Consider the following 18,832-nt stretch of genomic DNA (forward strand, 5'->3'; position numbering starts at 1 on the left):
TTTGGTCCTCTGTCATTGAATGGATTAAATAGTATTAGTGGCGTTTTCGCTTAAATGTAATCAGACGATGGAAAATGTTTTCAAGCAGTTTTAATTGATTTTAAAATCAGCTCTTAGTGGGATCCTAGTGGTGAGTTGACATTTACCAGTTTGTGGTTTGTCTTCTTTAGTTTTTGATTTCATGTTTTGATAGATTACATGACAGTCTCTCTCCTCCACAGGACTTGTCTTCTTCAGAGTATGCAGTAGAGAAACCGGCAGCATCAGCATATTCATCATCACTGTAGATCCCTCCTGACATGGCCTCTTCCCCCGGGCTGGACTGCGACTCTTTACCACTGCTTCAGCTCCAGGAGGTGGACTCCAGCAAAGTCTCTGAGAGGCCCGGCTCCCCAGGTCTCCTGCCTGCCGTGTACACCCCTCCTCGGAGCATGGACAGCCACACCGTCTACATCCCCTCCCCATACACGGACAATAACCATGAGTACAACCATGGCCATGGACCTCTGAGCTTTTACAGCCCGTCTGTGCTGAGCTATGCCCGACCGCCCGCCACAGACAGCCCGTCATCTCTGTGTGCCCCCCTTAGCCCGTCAGCCTTCTGGCCCCCCCACAGTCACCCCAACCTGCCCTCACTGACTCTCCGCTGTCCACAGCCTCTTGGCTACAATGAACCCGGCTTACATGCACCCTGGCTGGAGTCCAAACCACACAACATCAACGGCAGCAGGTATGTTTACAGACACTGACCCATGGTTTAAAGCAATCAATTTTGTCTAGTGCCATAAAAGCTAGACCCCAAAATAAGAGCTGAAGCTCTGATAGAGTGTCTAAGATTGTCGTACCCCTGATGACTGTGGTTAAATCTGTGGCATTAGAGACTCTGGATACATTTTTTAAAGGTTACATTTGAATCGTGCCATCAAAGTAGTCGATGGTGTAAAGTGAAATAGAACCCTGACAGGGACTCAGTTTTGACCATAGATCGTATAATACATGGACATAGTCTCTTTGGTGTCACCCATTTCTTGCTGACTCAGCTTAACTTTCGGCCGACCTAACTACAGGCAAAGAGGTGGAGTTGAGGTGGGGCCATAGGCGTTTCTAGACCATTTTTGGGGGTGCTGAAGCCCCTCTAAATTGAATCCCAGCACCCTTAAAATTTGAGAGATTTTTTAATTTTTTTTTTACTGTATGTCATTTTTTCTTCCTGCAGTGGTCAGACTCCATAACCAATAATATATATATGTTGTAAGATATGCTTATTTTTTACCTCTTTAATTTTAATTGCTAATAACTTTTTAATAATTGTTATTTTATAGGCTCTTGTTTGCTTTATATATATATATATTTTTTTTGCACTGTCTACCTTGTTACTGTGACACTTGAATTTCCCCGTGTGGGACGAGTAAAGGACTATCTTATCTTATCTTATCTTATCTTAACAAGCTAGAAAAGTTTCAAAACCATACAGTACTGGGTTGAAACGTAATATTTTAACAACAAAAATACAGCAGCTCCACCGCGTTTTACATGTTGAGCATTGCATTTCAAATGAAAGTCCAAAAGATAACTCCAATGTCAATTTTTGGTATTTTTGGTACTCACTATAGGGGGCTGGTTTACTCCAGAAACATACATACTGTTTATGTGTATGTTGAGGTGCTGCTGTGTCAACATGAGTTGTCTTCCCCCAGAAATTAGGGTCACCATATGTTTCTTTTGAGTCCAATCCATTCCTCTTTTGCTGTGACTCAGCATTTAAATAACCTTTATCAGATGTTACAATGTTACAATGTCATTTATCAGACGCTTTTATCCAAAGCGACGTACATACATACAAGAACAACACAAGCAAAGATCTAGACAAGAAGAAACAAGATCAGTAAGAGTAACAAAGTGCTTCAAGTCAATTTGGGGTGCAGGTACTGCCAAGCAGTGTAAAGACAATGCACAAAAATAAGTAAGGAATTTTTTTTTTTTTTTTTTTTTCAAAATAAGGAACATCTACAATGAAGCAACCAACCAATTTAAGACCTTCCATTATCATCATCAACAATTAACATCACCACAATAATGACCAAAGTACCAAGTGCTGGGTCACTCCAGAGCTGAACACAGATTCCCAGAGTAGAGCAGGACAGTGTGAGTCAACTGTAGCTGGAAGACATGATCTGCCACTGGGGACAACAGTGGAGAACAGTCTAGCTAAGTGCATAGTGCTTCCTAAAGAGCTGGGTCTTTAGCTGTCTTTTGTAAGTAGAGAGGGACTCTGCAGATCGAATGGAGTTGGCCAATTCATTCCACCATTTAGGGACAACAGAAGAGAAGAGTCCAGCTAGTGATTTTGAGGCCTTGTGTGCTGGAAGCACTAGGCGCTTTTCAGAGGCTGAGCGTAACGGGCGAGAAGGGCAGTAGACCTGGATGAGGGGTTCCAGGTAAACTGGAGCGGTTTTGGTTACTGCTTTGTAAGTCATGATTAGAGTTTTGTATCTGATGAGATGTGATGGTTTAGTCACAGACTTTCCCAAAAAGTGTTATACTTTTCTTTCACAAATGTGGGAATGAAATTGCATTTAAAATGTAAGAAACAGTGAAATTTATCTTGCACGGCTCAGCACCTCTAAACATCCCATCCTATGAACACCCCTGGGTGGGGCGTTAACCTCCTCAATAACAAAAACTTGAAAGCTTAATATCTTCAAAAAGAAAGAGTTATAAATGATGCAGAACATATGATTTGTTGATTGATGTTGATTCAGTCTTTGCTACGTCTCTGTAAAAATCTTTGATATCCTTACTGTCTTTGCCTTTTAATATACTACACTGTGTGCACAATTATAAGGCACGTGAGTATTTTTTTTAATATGTTAAAAACTATGTTAACAGTCGTTTTCAAATTTGTCAAGAAGTCAGATAGTGAATATATTTCTTCAGCTGTGTGGTTAAAGTGATGCTTTTCAGCTGTATTTTTAAATAAATGCAGAATCTGCAGAAATGAGTGTGCCAAATTATTATGCAAGTTGGTGATAAGAGCATAGAACTTGTGAAAATTAAAAACTAGGCACCATTTTAAACGTTCTATTGATTGAAAATAATAATATTTACTACAACTGTTTTCAAACTTCAACAAAAACAACAGTTTTCTTTACATTTGTTTACAAAATAAAACTGTTAATGTCTTTAAAACATTTCAAATCTGACGTGTTTCTCAAATGTCCAATATAACCTCCTTTTCTTTCAGTGAGGGTCAGAGGTCACTGTAAACTGATTTAGTTTCTCATGACTTCTCTGCTGACTCTGTGAGCTGTACCTTGTATGTCTTTCCAAAGAGGCTCTTTGAGCTGTATTTCTGCCATTACTGTAAATCATCTTCTTCAGTATTGACCACAAGTTCTCAGTCAGGTTGAGATCAGGTGAGCAGGCAGGCCAGTTCATGAGGCGATCCTCTTTAAAGCCCTGAGATGCCGTCCTGTCCTGGGAATAACGTGAGGCATGTGACAGTGCATTGTGCTCATGCATGAACACTAGCATTTTTTTCACTTTAGCTGAATGTATTTTCCTCCATGGAGGAAAATACAAAAGAGGAACATCTCATGAACTGGCCTGCCTGCTCACCTGATCTCAACCTGACTGAGAACTTGTGGTCAATACTGAAGAAGATAATTTACAGTGATGGCAAGAAATACAGCTCAAAGAGCCTCTTTGGAAAGACATACAAGGTACAGCTCACAGAGTCAGCAGAGAAGTTATCAGAAACTAAATCAGTTTACAGTGACCTCTGACCCTCACTGAAAGAAAAGGAGCTTATATTGGACATTTGAGAAACACTTCAGATTTGAAATGTTTCAAAGACATTAACACTTTTATTTTGTATACAAATGTAAAGTCATGTGTTTTTGTTGAAGTTTGAATACAGTTGTAGTAAATATTATTATTTTCAATCAACAGAACGTTAAAATGGTGCCTAGCTTTTAATTTTCACAAGTTATATGCTCTTATCACCAACTTGCATAATAATTTTGCACACTCATTTCTGCAGATTCTGCATTTATTTAAAAATACAGCCAATGTAATTTGAAAAGCATCATTTTAACCACACAGTTGAAGAAATATATTCACTATCTGACTTCTGGAAAAATTTGAAAACGACTGTTAACATAGTTTTTAACATATTCACAAAAATACTCAGGTGCCTAATAATTATGCACACAGTGTATGAAGATAATAATAATAATAATAATACATTTTATTTAGAAGCGCCTTTCAAAGCACTCAAGGTTGCTTTACAGACAGATAAAAACACAATAAATAAAAGAACACGATAAGATAAATAAAAACAACAAGCAAAGTAACACCAAGTTAAAAATGAAGCAGTGGAAATGAAGCAGGGAATGCAGTTTGAAACAGATGGGTTTTGAGTTTTGATTTGAAGAGGGGTAGTGAGTCAGAGTTTCGGATGTCCGGTGGGAGTGAGTTCCAGAGTTGGGGAGCAGAGCGACTGAAAGCTCTGCTCCCATGGTGCTGAGACGGGCGGGGGGCACAGAGAGGTGGAGGGAGGAGGAAGACCTGAGGGAGCGAGAGGGGGTGACGATGTGGAGGAGATCAGAGAGATACGGGGGGGGAGAGGTTGTGGACGGCCTTGAATGTGTAAAGGAGGATTTTGAAATTGATTCTGAGTTTGACCGGTAGCCAGTGGAGCTGCTGGAGGATGGGGGTGATGTGGTGAAAGGAGGGGGTTCTAGTGATGATGCTATAATATACATTCAGATCACCAATTCAATTTTGTAAAAAAAAAATTTAACATTACTTTGCTACAGGAGGGTTTTTTGGAGAAGAGACACACCTCAGCTTTATACTGTTTTGTAAATCTTTCATTCTCTGTCACTACAAGGAAGCCTTAAATGAACAACACCACAAACCTAAGTAAAGAAGTCAATACTTATCTTAAGTCTGAAGTCTGTTACACTCATAACCACACCCAGAAGTGATGTCAGAGTGTGCTGACTACACCTTGAATACACTCCCACGCCACTGTGATAACTTCAAAGCAGAAACTTTGGCGTTCACTCCCTTTATTAGATGCAGGACAGACTCTGTGAGGTGTTACCCATGTGATGATGACAGGTTGGATCCTGCTTGAACCTCATTAGACGGTCACTCATCCATCGGTGAATAGATTTACTCCCAACATTGGACTTCTTCGGCTGCACCTCTTCCTTTCGTGCTAAACTTCATATGATACGGTTATTATCTGTGGCATCAGTTGGTTTTCATGATGGCACTGGCCATTGATGCTGGAGATTTATGCCCATTATGTCTCAATGATGAAGTTTTCAGATGCTATTTTCCAGTTGACAGAAATGCGCCTATGGAGCATTTTCAGAGTAATAACAGCTGAATGACGGGCGAAAATTCCAAATGTCAAGTTGCCCCTCTTTCACAGAGTTTTTGGTTCTTCCTGCAGCTCCATCATCAACTGTAACAAGCCGCCTGGGAAGAGATCAGAAGAAGGACTGGATGGTGTGAACCCCTCGTTGTGTTCGTCTGCAGTGGGGAAAGCCGACATGCACTTCTGCGCCGTGTGTCACGACTACGCCTCGGGGTACCACTACGGCGTGTGGTCCTGCGAGGGCTGTAAAGCCTTTTTCAAGAGGAGTATCCAAGGTATCAAGTCCGCCTTTCTGTCCATGTGTACTCAACCTTTTCTCCCTCTCTTTTTCTGTGGAACTAATCCTGCTTTTTTGTCTGAACTTTCATAATTAGGACACAATGACTACATCTGCCCTGCCACAAATCAATGCACTATCGACAAGAACCGACGTAAAAGCTGCCAAGCCTGCCGCCTCCGTAAATGCTACGAAGTGGGCATGATGAAATGTGGTAAGTACTTGATGTCTTGTCATGTTAGAGCAGTTAGGAAGTTCAAGCTCTAAAAGAAGAAAGCTTCGGAGTGTTACTTGTGAGCTTGTTATTAAATAAACTTTAAGACCTCTGAAAACACAGGCCCTGAATCACCTTTATACTAATGTAGAATAACTTTTCAGGCCATTTCAATATTCTATTTGTTTTCAGAAAAACTCAGAACATCAGGTTTTATTTCCATCGGTGTTAGCTTAGGGGTCAACCGTCAGCATGGCTCTGTTTAAAAGCAACACAATTAATTTATCAGTACCTCCAAAGCTCACTAATTGACATCATGTGTCTTGTTTGTATCTGTACAAAAAAGAAATTGATGCAAATTGATGTTTCCTTTCAACAGAGCCAAGCTAGCTTATTCCTTCTCTTTTAAGTCTTCATGCTAAGCTAAGCTAACTGCCCCCCTGATATTGTTTCATTTTGAAAGAGCAGATACTCCATGTGAGGTATCAATCTTCTCGTCAAACTCTAGGCAAGAAAGTAAACAGGTTTATTTCCCAAAATGTCAAGCTGTTCCCACGAGGAGTTAGAGTAAACCGTTTTACACCACAGAATACTCCCAATAACAACCACATCTTTGTAAACACAGCTAAGATGGAAGAGAGGTTTTATTAGTTTTTGCCTCTGGCTCGCCATTTATTTATTTTTGGTTCATGTGGTATAAAAAAAAGAAACAAACAATACATAAATTAATCTACAAAGACCAATTTGGAATACACATTTGTGTCTCGTAGGGAGTGCTCATGTCCAGATTTAAATTTGCAGATTTTTCACTGTCGGTTTGTGAGGCTGCTTCCAGGTTGTGGCACTCTGCCTTGGAAAGTACACTGCAATTTTGTCTGTAAGGATTTCCAGGAAAAATGTTATCCAGTGTAAGATGCTGAATTTGAGATTGCTGTTGGTTATTGGAATTTTTTGACTTGCAGCCAAAAGCAGCTAACTCAGGACCCTCTAGGAGGCATTGACCCTGATGCTATTAGTCAGAGAGTTTCCAATTCATTACATTTCAAAGGAACTACTAAAAAGTGCACTTATTTTTTGGGGTTTGTTCTGAGGTTACTACTAGTCAATATAATTTGTTCTAACACATCTATGTCACTTCACACATGACAGAAAGGGACTTCTCAGTTAACGTGGAACACTATTTCTCTTGCTTGTTTCTCCACCAGGTGTGAGGCGTGAACGCTGCAGCTATCGAGGAACCCGACACCGCCGTGGTGGACCCCAGCCTCGGGATCCCGCAGGCAGGGGTTTGGTCAGGATGGGGATTGGTGCTCGAGCACAACGGCATCTCCACCTGGAGGGGCCCCTCGCCCCAGTCGCCCCCCTCCCTCAGATGAACCATGTATACAATGCAGCCATGAGCCCAGAGGAATTCATCTCACGCATCATGGAAGCAGAGCCACCGGAGATCTACCTCATGGAGGAACTGAAGAAGCCCTTTACCGAGGCGAGCATGATGATGTCCCTCACCAACCTGGCAGACAAGGAACTGGTCCTCATGATCAGCTGGGCTAAAAAGATCCCTGGTAAGATCAAAACTGTTGAATCCTTGGTCATAATCATATTTCAGTCTCAGTTAAGATTTGGACTCCATGAAAGAAATGTTTATACCTTCCATGCTCCCCAGTCCTTGCCGAGTTAAACCGCTGTTAAAAGATTATGGGTCAGGGTATACATTTAGGCCATGTGTTCACTGTAAAATGGGTCACCACTAGGGGTGGGAATCGAAAACCAGATCCGACTTGTACACCTCAAATGTTGGCACGGTACGGTACGGTACGTTGCATTACTTCACACACAACTCCTTCAACCACAAGGAAGCATGGAGAGGAAAAGTATTTTTCCTCTCAAAATTCCAAGTCTTTTCCTCCAGGCTCCAGGGGCTACGTCCAGACTCACGCAGCCGAAAATGAGGCACCAAGAGTGGGTAAAATACCTCCGCGATGACCCCCGGAGGAAAAGCGATTTTCCTCTCTAAATTCAAAGTCCTTTCCTCCAGGCTCCAGTGGCTACGTCCAGACTCGCGCGGCCGAAAATGAGGCACCAAGAGTGGGAAAAAATACCTCTGCGATGCCCCCCAGAGGAAAAGCGTTTTCCTCTCTAAATTCAAAGTCCTTTCCTCCAGGCTCCAGAGGCTACGTCCAGACTCACGCGGCCGAAAATGAGGCACCAAGAGTGGGTAAAATACCTCCGCGATGCCCCCCAGAGGAAATGCGTTTTCCTCTCTAAATTCAAAGTCCTTTCCTCCAGGCTCCAGAGGCTACATCCAGACTCACGTGGCCGAAAATGAGGCACCAAGAGTGGGTAAAATACCTCCGCGATGACCCCCAGAGGAAAAGCGTTTTCCTCTCTAAATTAAAAGTCCTTTCCTCCAGGCTCCAGATGCTACATCCAGACTCACGCGGCCGAAAATGAGGCACCAAGAGTGGGTAAAATACCTCCGCGATGACCCCCGGAGGAAAAGCGATTTTCCTCTCTAAATTCAAAGTCCTTTCCTCCAGGCTCCAGAGGCTACATCCAGACTCACGTGGCCGAAAATGAGGCACCAAGAGTGGGTAAAATACCTCCGCGATGACCCCCGCAGTAAAAGCGATTTTCCTCTCTAAATTCAAAGTCCTTTCCTCCAGGCTCCAGGGGCTACGTCCAGACTCACGCGGCCGAAAAGGAGGCACCAAGAGTGGGTAAAATACCTCCGCGATGACCCCCGGAGGAAAAGCGATTTTCCTCTCTAAATTCAAAGTCTTTTCATCCAGGCAGCCAAGAATGAGGTGAACCTATTGCAGTGGTGGAGCCAGGAGATGTCCAGGGGTGGCCATGGCCACCTCTGAAAACTGATTGGCCACCCTGAAATTCTTAAACATGATTGGCTATTTGCCATGTCAGAGGCATTACTTCTATTCAAATCAGCTATTGCGTTTCAGCGAGCTGCAGAGACAGTAGTTTCTGTGGATTTGAATATTGTTTTTGTTGATGCTGTGACTTTGGACAATCATCTTCATTTTGAGTCCTTAAAGAGTTCAGTTCAGCAGATTTAAATGTTGACACTGTCGAGTTACATTTCTAATGTTAACGTTAGAAATCTACAAAAATGTAACATTTGTTAAATTATTTTATAAAAAGAAGTTAAAGTAGATGTGATTATTGGAAGTAACCCTCCTACGTTTGGGGTAAGCCCCTAATGTTTTCCACGCCTGTCCAACCCTTCAACAGTCAGTGCCCCAGTTTGGCCACTTAAGTCAAAACTGTGTGGCTCCACCACTGACCTATTGTTCAGTATGTTCAAGTTGAATATGTTCATGTTCAGTCTTGTGCAGACATCATTTTGGAAAAAATAAAAAGGTTCCTTTTGGTGCTGAAGACTGTGTAGAACTACTTTTTTCCCCCTCAAAAAAATACTCAGGAATGGTTAGGAGAATTGATAAGGAATAGGATTGATAAGCAGAATCGACAATGGCATTGACATTGATAAAATCTTATCAATTCCCACCCCTAGTCACCGCCAATGGAAGCAGTTTGGTTTGTCACCATCAACAATGAGGAGAAATAGTCTTTCTGAAAACAAGGAAACCAGACTGAGGGTTAAAAAGGTAAAAACAAAACAGAGGCCACAGTAAACATGTCTCCTTCCAGTTTTAGATGTGAACTGGGCATCTGATGTTGGGCTTGATGTTAAAATACACAAAGTTATGAGATAAGAGCTGCACTAATGGATGACAAACACTCAGAGAGTTTGATATTTAACCTTTTAGGTCTGAATGTATGGGCTGCGATTCTTTAATTTCGTTCATCCCTTGCTCATAACTCATGACTCATCCTGTTTCTCTTTCCTCACTCCTGTCCCCTTTTTATATTTTGTCCCTCTTCTTTCTTTTCTCTCGCTCTCCTCCCCTCCTTCTCTCATCTCCTCTCTTCTCCTCATCTCAGCCAGTGTTCAGCCCAGCAGGTAGCTCCCCAGGAGAGGTGTAAATGTGAGGGGATCACAAAGACTCACAGTTTTTCTTTTTTTTGAATAAAGACCATTTTCTCAGACTTTTTTCTAGCTCTGACAGAAGTGAAAATTAGTGTGCATTCACTGCTTTATAAAAGATCTAAGACAGCACAGGCGGGTGAGGAGGGCGCTCTCTTGTAAGATACTTAGTTGCTGTTCAATTTATGTCAATTTAGGTCTTTTCTAGTAGTGCACTTTGAGCATAAGGCAATTCTGTATCTGTCCGTACATAACATATTTTGTGAACTCCTTTTAAAACTTGTATTTGCTGGGTGCAGTTGCAGCAGCCATTTTTTCACCAAAAGAAGGAAAATACACTTTTAACAAACTCCTTTTTCAAAAATCAGCTTGTTTTTTAATTAAATGTTCAGCCTAAAAGGACAATTGCAAAAGTTCCCAGTAAGATAATATGATATAAATAGGAGAAACTCCAAATGTGTATTAAAAAGATGGAAAGTATGCCTCAAACAGGCTCACCTTTTGTTCATTATTTACCTGTATCAGCAGGGTGCTTTAGAGTTAGGAAAGCATTTCAGGCTAAAAACTTCTGATTAAGGAGACTGGAGTTTATAGATATTGACAGAGACGGCAGAGTCAGGTTTAGTTGGAAAGTTAAAGGTGACATATCATGCAAAATGGACTTTTTAATGGTTCTCTACCTGAAATATGTTTCCCTGTCTACAAACCCCCCAAAAATGAAAAGAATCTATTCTGCCCCTGTTCTGATTTCTCCACCTTTCTGTAAATGTGTGTGAAACCAGCCGTTTCAGTTTTCAGTGTTTTTCATACGTCACAACAATATCCGGTCTGTAACAGGAAGTCAGAGCTCGGAGCTTGTTCAGCCCATAGACTGTATAAAATACAACTCAACCCCTCCTCTGTTTTTCATTACCTGCACACATGTGTGCTAACAAGGAGCTTAGGAGGGAGGCATACTAGTTGTAGGCTGTCTTAATAAACACAAAGGTCGGTTTTACTCCCCACGTCTGCAGATTTGAAGATCTAGTGGATGATTTTTATTTATCATGGAAAAGTGCTAGCGCTAGTTAGCATAGCCACATAGCTACATGTTCGTAGCTGTGTACCAAGACACACGTCGACATACTGACAAATAAAACAACAAGAAACACTAAATCTGTGACCAATCCTTCAGAAAAGGTCCTGCTGCAGGCGCCTCTCTGTCTGGATCAGATTCTGGATCAGATTCAGAGGTATGAAGTAACGCGGGTCTGTGAGCGGCCGTGTATATTCAGCCAACATGTAAACATTAGATCAACGTGCTGGAGAGCCGAGGGCACACCCACTTCCTGAGGGGGCGTGGTCAGAGAGAAACAGACTGTTCTGAGGAGGACTGAAGAAGAGGGTTTTTCAGGCAGACCAAAATCTGATTTCAAAGTGTTTTTTTGAGCATAAACTTTAAAGACATGTTTTGGGGACCTCTTAGACCAATATATGTTGATGAAAAAGAGCTGAATATGTCACCTTTAAGACAAGTTAGCTGCATGTTCAACCCAAGCGGCAACCTCTGGTCTAAAAATATGAGTCCAATGGGGAAGTGCTAAAAAATGCAGTTCATCCAGGATCCGCTTGAGGCTGGCTCTGGAAGTACCGGAAACCACATACACACAAATTCAAAGAGCCGATCTTTACAGCAGCATATAACATGTTTACAGCCTGGTTCAAAAGACGAGTGTAGTCTGGATAGCTCATTTCTTGATCGGCGCACACTGTACGTGGGTGAATTTTTTCATTACGCTACAATTTTGAAGATATTAAGATTACGAGTTTTCCATTATGGGATGCACAGCTGACTTGACTGACAGGCGGGAACACTGTAGCTGTTGGCGAGGAGGCTCAAAGCCCGCCTCTTTACGTCACAATCGCTCAACAGCAGCAATATGGCCGCCGCCGATGATTGACCTCAAAACAGCGCTTCAGAAACAGATGGGTGACGTCACTGATACTACGTCCATTACTTATATAGTCATTTCAAATTCATGCTAGTTTTGTGTGACTACCAACCAGTCATACGCTCAACTTTCTCTAGCCTACAACTTGTAATTTTTCATCTCCACCTACACTCTTTGTGTTTTTTTTCCCAGCCTAGATAAACACAAGACAATTTAGAAATGATTTGAAGCCATGTAATGTAATTAATTTAAGATTACCAGTTAGTCTTTTTTCGCTATAAGCTAGGCTAAGTGCACCAACCTATATAGAGTCTGCCTAACCTTTTATGTGAAGTTAGTTACTGTAATTCTGTTCTGTAACTAACCTAGGTCATTGACAGATTATATGATTGATCTGGTATCTAATTTGTTGAACATCAGAGAAAATCTAAATGTGGATATTTAAAGCCCTTGTGTTTAGGGTTGCAAAGGGGTGGAAAATTTCTGGAAACATTTCAGTAAATTTTCATCGGAAGTTAAGCTGGGGAATTCTGGAAATATTCCAAATTGGAAACTTTCCATGGGAATTATGGGAATTTATGGGAATTTATGGGAATTTCATGGAAAGGTATCATATACAAGCATTAATATTTGTTTTGTTATAAGCAGACATCCATCCAAAATTATCCAATTAAAACAGATTTATTTGTTAGTAGAACTTTATCAAGTGTTAAATATTTTATTGAACAATCAATTCTTTCATTAAAGAGCAAAAACAGGAATGTTGAGTTAAAGCTGGGGTTGGTGGGGCGCTGGTGGCCTAGCGGTCTAAGCGCCCCACATACAGAGGCTACAGCCCTCGTCGCAGGGGTCACCGGCTCGATTCCCGGCCGGTCGACCATTTCCTGCATGTCTTCCCCCACTCTTTACTCCCCACATTTCCTGTCTCTCTTCAGCTGTCTTATAAAATAAAGGCAAAAAATGTAACTTAAAAAAAAAAAAAAAAAAAAGCTGGGGTTGGTAATCAGATTTAGATCCACTTTTTGTTATACTGGTTAAAATGATCTTTATGTCCTGATGGTAATCAATACATAATGTGTTCTTAAAAAAGCTGCTAAAAAAAAAAGAGTAAACCTGGGAAAACACCAACCAATCACCGTTTTTGGGGTCCAAAATTTTAAACCAATCAAATCCTGTCCTGCCGTTCTGCCCTCCTCCTGCGCGTACATTTCCCGGCGTGCACTCCCCGTCCCCTGCTTCTGCTTCCCCTGACTCTATTTACTGACAGAGACGGAGTCCTGAGGATATGCTAAATTAAAATTCATGCTAGTTTTCCGTGACTACCAACCCTACCTTTAAATATTACTCATCTCTCCGACCCTACCCAGTAGCTATCTACTGTATGAATACATTTATATGTGATATTTGCAACTTAAACATTAGTACCATACATCAAATGTGTTAAATATATTACCACATTATATCATCAAAACTTACTTCACTTTCTGTAGTCCACAGGCTCAAATATTCTTGTGCTCTAGGCTCAAAAGTGTGGTCCAGGATTCTAGAAACAATCTGTGCATGTGATGGAGGAATAGCAACTCTACTTGTGTTTAACATATTGATGCATTAAGTGACCTACATGGTAGTCGGTACGCTCTTGTATCTGTTCATTCTGATTTAGAATTTTGTTATAAATGTGCCCAGTGTAAATATGATCCAGGGACATTAAATGTCCTCCAATCCAGGTAGAATTCAAGATTTTTGATGTTACGCCTTTGTCCAAATGTGGCCGATTACTCCACTGCCTCCTTTGTCCACAGGCTTTGTAGAGCTGAGTCTCGCTGATCAGATTCACCTCCTGAAGTGCTGCTGGTTGGAAATTCTGATGTTGGGCCTGATGTGGAGGTCTGTGGATCATCCTGGAAAACTAATCTTCTCTCCAGACTTCAAACTCAACAGGTGAGCAGGATTTGGCATCTTTCATACCTCCTGTCATTGGAAGTGCAGTGCAAAGTTCCAGCAGGTTTTACATCAGCGGAGAGAGTTTTTGTGTGAGGCAGGCTCTTGGAAAAGTCTTTTGCCTTCCACTCCCACAAGCAAAGACTAGTTAGCTTTTTCATGCAGAATCTCAACTGCATCTTCAATCAATCAATCAATCTTTATTTGTATAGCGCCAAATCACAACAAACGTTATCTCAGGATGCTTTTACAAACATAGGAGGTCTAGACCACTCTATGTCAAATTATGAACAGAGACCCAACACCAAGCCAGGGTAAGACTCAGTCTGACCCCACCTTAATCCATCATGAGCATTGCACCTCACAGTATTTAGCTAGTTACAGTGGAGAGGACAAACTTCCTTTAACAGGCAGAAACCTCAGGCAGGACCAGACTCATGTTAGACAGCCATCATGCCTCGACTGAGTTGTGTCTGGAAAGACAGATAGAGGGGAGTAAGAGAGAGAGGTGATAGTGATGAGACGGGTCGTAGAAGCTGTTGCCGCTGGAGTCCAGCACGTCTGTATCAGCTTGAGTCCAGAACGTCTGCAGCAGGAGGACGTCTACGGCAGCTCAGAGGAACCTACGAGACAAGGGAGCTCAGGGACTCCAGAAAGGTCTATGGTTAGTAACTTTAATGGGACAGGGAGAGTTAAAGTAAATGCGGGGGTTGGGGGGAAGGGGGTGAGCTAGGATCCCAGTGTGTCAGTGTGCCAGTTCCCCCGGTAGTCTAAGCCTATAGTAGCATTACAAAAGCTGGTCCAAGCCTGATCCAGCTCTAACTATAAGCTTTATCAAAAAGGAAAGTTTGAAGCCTACTCTTAAAAGTAGAGAGGGTGTCTGCCTCCCGGACCTTGACTGGTAGATGATTCCAAAGGAGAGGGGCCTGATAACTGAAGGTTCTACCTCCCATACTACTTTTAGAGATTTTAGGTATAATTAGCAAGCCTGCATGTTGGGAGCGTAGAGTTCTAGAGGGGTAATAGGGCACTATGAGCTCTTTAAGATACGAAGGTGCCTGATTTTTTTTTCTTATTATTTCTTCTTTATTGGACATGACTATGTTGGGAATCAGAAATAAACCTCCGTCTTAAATGAAAGCTACAGCCTCTATTTTGAGATGTTTTGGTTCTTGATGATCTTTGTGAAGCGAAGTCTCGTGTGCAGCTGCTTTATGTTTGCCATACCAGTGTTGGTGGTTACAGCGTTATCTTCCCACATTGTTACACTCTGCTGACGAGCTGACATCACACAATAAACGGGGAGTTCAATCAGACCTTGGAGCAGTAAAGATATGAGCAACATTTGCTGCAGATTTATCTTTGATTCTCCTGGGCTGCCGGATCGTTTCCTTGCCAAAAATCTTTTATCACTCGCTGTTCCCTTCCACGCTGACCTTCAACTTTGTCCAGACAGCGGCTGGCTCTTTCTGGCACCTCACTTCACCCTTTGTATTCATGGTAAACACACTGTAATTAGGCTACCACTTTACCAGCAGGTTCCTGGTAGTTAGCAGTGTACACTGTACCTTTCGTTTCTTAAAAGTGAATGCAAAATTAAAGCAACATGTTTTCTTTTGGTGATCAGACCGTATGAAGTGAAGTTTGAGGTTGTTGGGTGTAGTCGTTGGCTCAGCTTGCAGAGAGAGGTTTGCTGCAGAGTGCAGGGCATATCAAACCCAAACAAACACAGATGACATGACATTTTCTCAGCTTGTATTTACTATGCAGGTAAAATATTTTGTATTTGCTGATATTTTACATATTTTCATTTAAGTTATTTAATACCAATGATTTACTAACAGACATTTTGACTGCTATGAAATTTGTTATTGATGTTCATGACACTCAGAGGATGAACCCTAAAAAGTGTGTACAAGCCTTGACATCACAATGCACATCCATGAGGCCAAAATGATCAGTCGTGCACAAAGTATCTATTGAAACGTCATTAATCACCTGCTGTTAAATAGACATTCATACTCCTCAGGGGATACACCACCTACATTTTCAACACTTAATCTGTCATCTTGTTCCAACTCGTGAACTCATTGGTCGACCTAGAAAGTGGAAAAGTTGTATTATGTCTGTTGACAAAATAAGTAGAGCTAGAGAGCTAGTGGTGATTTTGGGACCACTGGCTAATAAACCCCTTTATCTTGCTAGCTAATGGCTAATACAGTTGTTGTTGGGTTTTTTTAACACTTTATGTTTACATTTTCACATTTTTTATAGCAATAACAGTAGTATTGCAAACAACTGACATTAAACAAGTGGTCATAATTTTAAACTAATTACATAAGACAAAAAATAATCAAAAATAATTAGGTTACATATAAAGTAATTGTGTATAGATATATGTGTATGTATATACACTGCTCAAAAAAAATAAAGGGAACACTTAAAAATTACAGTGTAAGTCCAAATCAATCACACTTCTGTAATATCAATCTGTCCAGTTAGGAAGCAACACTTATTGTGAATCAATTTCACCTGCTGTTGTGCAAATGGAACAGACAACAGGTGGGAATGAGAGGCAATTAGCAAGACAACCCCTATAAAGGAATGGTTCTGCAGGTGGAGGCCACAAACCATTTCCCTGTCCTCATCCTTTCTGCCTGATTTTTGGTAACTTTTGCATTTTACCAGTGCCCTCACCACTAGAGGTAGCATGCAGCGGTGTCTGCAAACTACAGAAGTTGCTCAGGTAGTGCAGCTCATCCAGGGTTGAACATCAATGCACGCTGTGGCAAGAAGGTTTGCTGTATCTCCCAGCACAGTGTCAAGAGCATGGAGGAGATACCAGGAGACAGGCCAGTACACCAGGAGACATGGAGGGGGCCGTAGGAGGACAACAACCCAGCAGCAGGACCGCTATCTGCTCGTTTCTGCAAGGAGGAACAGGAGGAGCACTGCCAGAGCCCTACAAAATGACCTCCAGCAGGCCACTCATGTGCATGTTACTGCTCAAACTGTGAGAAACAGACTCCATGAGGGTGGTATGAGGGCCAGACGTCCACAAGTGGGGCCTGTGCTCACAGCCCAACACTGTGCATGCCGATTGGCATTTGCCAAAGAACACCAGGATTGGCAGGTTCGCCATTGGCGCCATGTGCTCTTCACGGATGAGAGCAGGTTCACACTCAGCACATGTGACAGACGTGACAGAGTCTAGACATGCCATGGAGTACTGCCTGCAACATCCTCCAACATGACTGGTTTGGCGGTGGGTCAGTGATGGTTTGGGGAGGCATATCCTTGGATGGCCGCACAGACCTCCATGTGCTAGCCAGAGGTACCCTGACTGCCATTAAGTACCGGGATGAGATCCTCAGACCAATTGTAAGACCATATGCTGGTGCAGTGGGTCCTGGCTTCCTTCTGATCTATGACAATGCCCGACCTCATGTGGCTGGAGTGTGTCAGCAGTTCCTCCATGATGAAGGCATTGATGTTATGGACTGGCCTGCCCGTTCCCCAAACCTGAATCCAATAGAGCACCTCTGGGACATCATGTCTCGTTCCATCCACCAATGCCACGTCGCCTCACAGACTGTCCAGGAGTTGATTGATGCCCTGATCCAGGTCTGGGAGGAGATCCCTCAGGAGAACATCCGTTGTCTCATCAGGAGCATGCCCAGACATTGTAGGGAGTGTATACAGGCACGTGGAGGCCACACACACTACTGAGCCTCACTTTGAATTGTCTTGAGGAATTTCCACAGAACTTGGAACAGGGTATACAAAAGGGTATATACATTACTTGCATTAGATTTAATAGAGATCAAGAAAACAGGTCAGTTGGGAAACAGGGACATTTACATTTCACTGCATGACCAGGTCTAAATACCACCTCACAGATATGTTGCTTTAAGTTGCTGGGAATGACAATTTGCAATACAGTTACAAGCCAGGAAAGTTCAATAGTAGCTCCACAAGGCACTTTTTTATATGTCTTCTTTAATATGTGAACACTTAGAATATTGGTAGGTGTCTGTCAGCAAGCACTCTAGCTCAGAAGCTAAAGAGCTTTCCTTGACACAGCTTAAAGTTTGGAAACCTATTTGCTATAAACTCTTGTTCTGTACCAGTCCATACATTTGTCACCTAGATGTGTAGCTTCATATTTAAAATCAAAAGGCAAAGCAGTGTCTTTATACAGCATCCCAAACTGTTGGAAATTGAGGAATTTGATTGGTTCAGATTTTTGGCAAATAAATCAATCAATCAATCAATCAATCAGACTTTATTTATAAAGCGCTTTTCATACAATGACATTGTGACACAAAGTGCTGTAAAAGAAAAACAACTTCAAATAGAATCAATTTAGAAAAAGATCCCAGCCCCAGCCCCGACCCCAAACCCACCCCACAATCCTAAGGTTAACAACACAATATATGCAACAATAATAATAAAAACAATAAAAATAAAATAAATAAATAAATTTAAAAAAAAAACGAAATAATTTGCTGAACGAACTGAGGAAACGCTCTCAAGTTATCTTAATGAGGAAACACTGGAGGGAAAATAAGATGTTAAAACTCAAAACAGGAAATTAAACTCATCAAAGTAAAATACATTTCTAAGATAATAAAAGACTAAAATATTAAACCATTAAAAGAAAATAAGATGCAAGACTTAAAATACATAAGTAAATAAATAAAGTAGAATAAAAGGACTAAATTTGAAATAGGTAATAAATAAATTAATAGATAAAACTGTTAAGAAACCCTGATCCACGCCTTTATCACTTCCAGACTCGACTACTGTAACAGCATCTTCTATGGCCTTCCTTCAAAACAACTCAACAAACTACAATACATCCAGAACTCTGCCGCCCGCCTGCTCACCCACACCCGCTCCAGTGACCATATCACCCCTATCCTCCAAAACCTCCACTGGCTCCCTATCAAACAGCGCATACATTTCAAAATCCTCCTTCTCACCCACAAAGCCCTCCATAACCAGGCCCCCTCTTACCTCACCGACCTGCTCCATCACCACACCCCCTCCCGTAACCTCCGATCCTCCA

General features: G+C 41.8%; 1 protein-coding gene across 3 annotated transcripts in view; it reads left to right on the forward strand.

The window, feature by feature from the left end:
* The window catches only part of esr2b (estrogen receptor 2b), a 64,973-nt gene that overhangs the window by 31,042 nt on the left and 15,099 nt on the right, over window positions 1–18,832 (forward strand). For all 3 annotated transcript variants that reach the window (XM_034674266.1, XM_034674265.1, XM_034674267.1), the window contains 5 exons: window positions 222–730; window positions 5,468–5,667; window positions 5,767–5,883; window positions 7,089–7,448; window positions 13,623–13,761. In XM_034674266.1, coding sequence (XP_034530157.1) covers window positions 300–730; window positions 5,468–5,667; window positions 5,767–5,883; window positions 7,089–7,448; window positions 13,623–13,761 — 1,247 coding nt within the window. In that variant the 5' untranslated portion in view covers window positions 222–299. The remainder of the gene's footprint in view (window positions 1–221; window positions 731–5,467; window positions 5,668–5,766; window positions 5,884–7,088; window positions 7,449–13,622; window positions 13,762–18,832) is intronic.

Source organism: Notolabrus celidotus, chromosome 22 (genome assembly GCF_009762535.1).
Source record: "Notolabrus celidotus isolate fNotCel1 chromosome 22, fNotCel1.pri, whole genome shotgun sequence".
Classification (NCBI taxonomy): domain Eukaryota; kingdom Metazoa; phylum Chordata; class Actinopteri; order Labriformes; family Labridae; genus Notolabrus; species Notolabrus celidotus.